This window comes from Oncorhynchus clarkii, chromosome 27 (genome assembly GCF_045791955.1).
Source record: "Oncorhynchus clarkii lewisi isolate Uvic-CL-2024 chromosome 27, UVic_Ocla_1.0, whole genome shotgun sequence".
NCBI classification, from domain to species: domain Eukaryota; kingdom Metazoa; phylum Chordata; class Actinopteri; order Salmoniformes; family Salmonidae; genus Oncorhynchus; species Oncorhynchus clarkii.
In genome coordinates, this window is record NC_092173.1 from 39,750,007 (window position 1) to 39,755,898 (window position 5,892).

The 5,892-nt window shown below is 43.9% G+C and overlaps 1 protein-coding gene across 1 annotated transcript; it reads right to left on the reverse strand.

Moving 5' to 3' along the window:
* LOC139385938 (extracellular calcium-sensing receptor-like) lies at positions 1–5,892 on the reverse strand. Its single transcript, XM_071131240.1, has 5 exons — positions 5,590–5,892; positions 3,714–4,529; positions 3,348–3,566; positions 2,870–2,993; positions 1–896 (listed from the first exon to the last, which is right to left on the reverse strand). The coding sequence occupies exons 1-5, from the start codon at positions 5,842–5,844 to the stop codon at positions 1–3; spliced, it is 2,310 nt and encodes a 769-aa protein (XP_070987341.1). The 5' UTR covers positions 5,845–5,892.

Here is a 5,892-nt window from a genome sequence, read left to right on the forward strand (position 1 = left end):
TTATTTCTTCCCCATGAGATGTTGTTTAGTGTTCTTCTCTGGCTTCAGGAGGATGATGTAACACTTTGGAGCAAACAGACAGAACAGCAGCCCAAAGCTGGAGGCCAGGATGGCAAAGATCTCTACAGCTACTGTGTACTTCCCAGGAGAGCTGACGTAGGCAGGGATGAAGGAGATCCACACGGCACAGAAGATCAGCATGCTGAAGGTGATGAATTTGGCCTCATTAAAGTTGCCTGGCAGTTTCCGGGCCAGAAAAGCCAGGATGAAGCACAGACAGGCCAAGAGGCCGATGTATCCCAGAACGCACCAGAAGGCCAGTTGGGAGCCCACACTGCACTCCAGAATGATCTTAGAGCGTTGGTCCTGGATATTTTTGGAGGGGTAGGGAGGTGCAGCAATGAGCCAGGCAGCACAGATCAGCACCTGAACCAGGGTGCAGGAAAATATGATGACCCTCTGCTGTTTGGGCCCCAGCCACTTCATAATGTTGTTCCCAGGCCTGGCGGCAGTGAAGGCTGCCAAGACCACCAGAGTCTTGCCCAGGATGCAGGAGATGCAGAGGGAGAAGGTGATGCTGAAGGCGGTGTGGCGCAGCATGCAGGACCAGGAGGTGGGCTCCCCGATGAACATCAGCGCACACAGGAAGCACAGAGTCAGGGAGAGAAGGATAAAGAAACTCAGCTCAGAGTTGTTGACGCGGACGATGGGAGTGGTCCTGTGATGGAGGAAGACTGCCAAGATGGACACGGTCAGACAGGCGCCCACTACAGCGATCACTGTCAGGGCTATCCCCATTGCATCATGGGACAGGAACTCCACCACTTTGGGGATGCACATTGTTCCATCAGTGTTTGACCAGTAGTCCTCGGGACATTCATGGCAGTCTATAGAATCTACACAGAAAAACAGAGAGAAAGAGCTTAGGAATTTTGGGTATGTGATGCAGTCATGTGATATTCTACAGGTAAGTGACATTTGTCATCATTTCAAACTCTGTTATTTTTTATACTTCTGAAATGTCTTTGTATACTAGATCTGCATAGTGGCTCAGCTGAAAATGTGAACTCAAAAGTTAAACTTTGTTACCAAATGTGGCACAGAGAGGTAGATGAATGTATCCTTAAATATATAGATATGGAGCCACCCCAGATTTGGCCCCTAGGGGGGCACTATAAATATAGGTTTAGTTTCCAGTCAGTGTATCTATACCAGTCCAGAGTCCCATTTTTCTGATGCAATTGGATCTGAGTTGATAGCCCATAGCGTACCAAAGTTCGAGCTAAAAGTCTGATGCCACCGGTGCTTTATCGCCTATATCGCCCATATCGGTGTCCATCTTTATCGCCTATATCGCCCATATCGGTGTCCATCTTTATCGCCTATATCGCCCATATCGGTGTCCATCTTTATCGCCTATATCGCCCATATCGGTGTCCATCTTTATCGCCTATATCGCCCATATCGGTGGCCATCTTAAGTCGCACCAGTATGACAGATTAGCTCAATTGCCAATTTCTCAGCCTCTGAATATTACAGAACACTTTGATTGAATAACAAACAAATCTTCATAACAAGTGGATGAAATGTATCACATTTATCAACACATACACTGCATGTATGTAAATGTTTGTAAATTGTAACGTCTTTTGTCTGTAATGTATTTGTTGTTATATGTCCAACCCCGAGTAAGGCTAATTGTCGCCAATGGCGTCAGCTAATGGGGATCATAACAAATCAAATCAAATCAAAAAACATGAAAAATACAACAAAAATGTTTTTTTTTTTAATGTAAAAAATATATGCTTATTTTGGGGAATTTAAACCATTTTCTTGTGTTACTAAATGGTTAATAAAATAAAATGTGTTACTAAATGGTTAATAAAATAAAATGTGTTACTAAATGGTTAATAAAATAAAACGCGTTACTGCTTGACAGACAGTGTCTCTTTGCAATCATTACCAATTTGAGGTAAATTGGGCCATTACCCGTTGGTAGTATTAAACAAAAAATACCTTTTAGGGTTAAAGGAGGCTACAGGAATAAGACGACTGGAGGAGGACGTGCTGCTGGCCCTTTCTAACACAACACACGGACAGGATGTACATAGTGCACTCAACTGCATCTAGAGAGACAATCAAATCTACCAAAAGGAAATTGTTCTATTGATTAACATAAATCAGAGTCCTCGCCTGTCTGATTACTAATCTACAGGTAAGTCATTATATTGATTAGGGTAAATCAGAGTCCTCGCCTGTCTGATTACTAATCTACAGGTAAGTCACTATATTGATTAGGGTAAATCAGAGTCCTCACCTGTCTGATTACTAATCTACAGGTAAGTCATTATATTGATTAGGGTGTATAAATCCTCATCTGTCTGATTACTAATCTACAGGTAAGTCATTATATTGATTAGGGTAAATCAGAGTCCTCGCCTGTCTGATTACTAATCTACAGGTAAGTCATTATATTGATTAGGGTAAATCAGAGTCCTCACCTGTCTGATTACTAATCTACAGGTAAGTCATTATATTGATTAGGGTAAATCAGAGTCCTCGCCTGTCTGATTACTAATCTACAGGTAAGTCACTATATAGATTAGGGTAAATCAGAGTCCTCATCTGTCTGATTACTAATCTACAGGTAAGTCATTATATTGATTAGGATATATAAGTCCTCACCTGTCTAATTAATAATCTGCAGGTAAGTCATTATATTGATTAGGGTATATACATCCTCACCTGTCTGATTACTAATCTACAGGTAAGTCACTATATTGATTAACATAAATCAGAGTCCTCACCTGTCTGATTACTAATCTACAGTTAAGTCACTATATTGATTAGGGTAAATCAGAGTCCTCACCTGTCTGATTACTAATCTTGCCGCTGTCACATGGTACACAGTCAAAGCAGCACAGAGGTTCCCCACGACGGACAGCCTTCCTGGATCCTGGAGCACAGCTGGCACTGCACACGGAGACCACCAGCTGAACAAATCAAAGATCAATACCTTCAGACTATTTAATGCTACCTGAATACTCATATTATTCCAGCCACTAGAGGTCACTCAATATGAGATAATTGGAGAAATCTCACTGACAGTTCTAGTAGGGTGGTTAGAGAATAAGAAAGTGACATCAAGCATTGGAATGCATCAACTGGGTTACCTGCAATACAAGCTTTGGAGAAACAAAAATATTTCAGGACAAATAATCCTGTTTAAAAATAACTATAATAATATGTTTACATTCACCATGAAGAGGAACTTACATCCAGGACTCTCTACACAACGTCAACAGTTGGCATCTGATGTGGGTAAATACACAGTGTGAGCAGCTTGCCTTGCTCTGATGCCCCGCCCACACTATCTTCTCTTCCTGGATTGCCAGCTCCTTCCCAACGTCCTTTGAGCCATCATACAGCCCTACTGTGACAAAGCGGGGACCTCCGTTTGGCCCCCTCTGCCAGTTGATGAGGTCATAGGACGGGATGGCGTCCCCTTTCTGGTCAAAGTTCATATTTTCTCCAGATACGTTGAAGGACACGTCCTGGAGATATTGCTGGAGCTATGATAAGAGGAAAATAATTGTCTAATTCTTTAACTACATCTAATTACATTTGTTGATGCACTAAAATCTTTTCAACATTCATCTGTTTAGTTATTTACATAATGATATGTTCCCCCCCCACTTTAGTAAGTAATTGACACATACCTGCCAGGGGTGAACGTTGGTGCTGTGAGCACAGGAGCGGTTGTGGAAGGGTCCTGCCCCAGCCTGGCAGTGGAGGAGGTTGTGCAGTGAGTGAGCGATGGCGTACACAGCCTTGTACACATTATAGGCCACTCTGGGGCTGGAGGTGTTCATGTAGGCTGAGTGCTGCTCCAGAAGAGTCTCCTGCCCTGAGCAGGGGGGCATCAGGGTGCTGGAGGGGGACAGAGAGGGAGAGCAGCCGTACAGAGCCTCCCATAACTGCTGCACCAGGGGGTTAGAGGGGTACCTGCGGGGGTTCACCGTCTGCAGGTAGTCCCTGAGCCCTGGGACTTTCCCTGAGCGGATGGCGAAGCCAATAGTCCCATCCAGGAATGGATAAGTCTCTGCCAGCACATTGGCAGTGACCCAGGCCTCACTGGCCACCCACTGGGTACCAGTGATGTTCTGCTTGACAAACTCCTTGAGGAAAGGGTATAGCTCTCCCTCCCCAGAGAAGACTATCACCACCCGCGCTGTGGAGAGCCTCATCACCTCCAGGATCTGCAGGACCCTCTCTCTGCTGTAGTCTTTAGGGATCATCTCATCATAGGCCAGACAGACATCTGTGTTCTGGATCTCCCTCTTCAGGCCCTGCAGGGCGAAGTGGCCGTAGTCGTGGTCCTCGCGGATCACACCGATCCACTTCCAGCCGAAACGCTGAAGCAGACTGGCGATGGCCTTCACCTGGTAGTCGTCATTTGGAACCACTCTGAAGAACGTTGGGTATTTTTTCCTGTCACTCAGGCACGAGCAGGTGGAGAAATAGCTGATCTGAAAGAACATAGAACACCTATTTTAAGCAAACGTTAATTTCAAGGTGTGCACCATTATTACAAAACATAAAATACATTCATATATATACAAATCATGTGTTATTTATGAGAGCGCTAATCGTATTTACAATAGTCATAAACAAAAGACACCATAATTGTTAACAAACTATGTAATTCTAGCCACAAGTTTTTGATAAGCGCTTTTAAATGTGTTTTCATAGGTCACAGACAAACCTCCCTTTTGAATAGTAGATTAGCTATTTACACTAAAATAATTCAACATCTTTGAATTTGAATACTGATCCACAGAATCTGAATTATATTCTAATTCCCCAACAGTGGATCTTAACTTAGAAACAAGAAATGCCTTTTCATCTGCACCAGTGGTGTAGTGCATCTTTCTGAGGTACCGGAGCCTACCTCTAAAACAATAATGTCATCATTTCTCAATCAGTTTCCACTGACTGATGCAGCTTTTTAGAATTCGCATAAAAGGCATCCTCCAAATGCAATGTCTGGCCACACCCACACATATTGTCTCAATAAATAGTTCTGTTTTTAATTCCGTCAAACACCAAATTGAAATAGGCCATCTGTCAATCGTGAATGATAATTATTCTCGTTTTACCGGTGAACCATCCAATCATTTGATCTTAACCAGTGTCGTGGGAATATGCATTCAGATCTTATTGAGTGATGTAGGGCCTAACTATGGTTTTGTGAGCGAATGGTGGTGACAGACAGCATAGGCTCACTGTACCTGGACTATATTTCAAACGCTGTGGCACAATGTTGAGTTTAGGCCGGATGAGAAAAGAAATGTGACCACTTATCATCCTAAAATCTCAGAAGAAATGAAGTGGTGTTTTTGATCTAACAGTCACTTTACTCTATTCAGTTCTGTAGAGTACTAATAGAAGATTGTGAATTCACAGAAATTGATTCAGCTTGGATTTAACTGTAGTAAACAGGCCACACTGTGAGAAGTGGCGGAGCAAGGTTCCGGTGAGCTCTGGCAGCACTACAACCCTGATCTGAAAAAACACATCATCACTCACCATGGGGATTCTGAAGGGCTGCAGAGTTCTGGACAAAACAATGGACTGTGAGGAGCCAGACTCCCCTACCATGGCTATTAACGGGCTGGCACCAGAACACATAGGGCTCTGTTCTTCACCATGTCCGTTCAGCACCGCCAAGACTGCTCTCAGAGCCGTGACTGGTGTGGCACACGAGTCAAAGATCTTGTAGCCAAGCGTGTGGTTGGGCAGCAGCTGCTCACTCTGGTTGATTTCCTCCACTGCCAGCCTCATGGTCTGAGCCCAGCGGAAAGCCCTCGGGTCAAACCTGTGAGAGAGAGA

What these genes read in the sequence shown, in the direction of transcription:
- LOC139385938 (XM_071131240.1), bottom strand. Translation starts at nt 5,844, where the DNA reads ATGAGGCTGGCAGTGGAGGAAATCAACCAGAGTGAGCAGCTGCTGCCC. An exon ending in AGCCCTTCAGAATCCCCATG is followed by an intron (nt 4,530 to 5,589) that starts GTGAGTGATGAT and finishes ATGTTCTTTCAG; the next exon opens with ATCAGCTATTTCTCCACCTG. An exon ending in TTCACCCCTGGCAGGTATGT is followed by an intron (nt 3,567 to 3,713) that starts GTCAATTACTTA and finishes TCATAGCTCCAG; the next exon opens with CAATATCTCCAGGACGTGTC.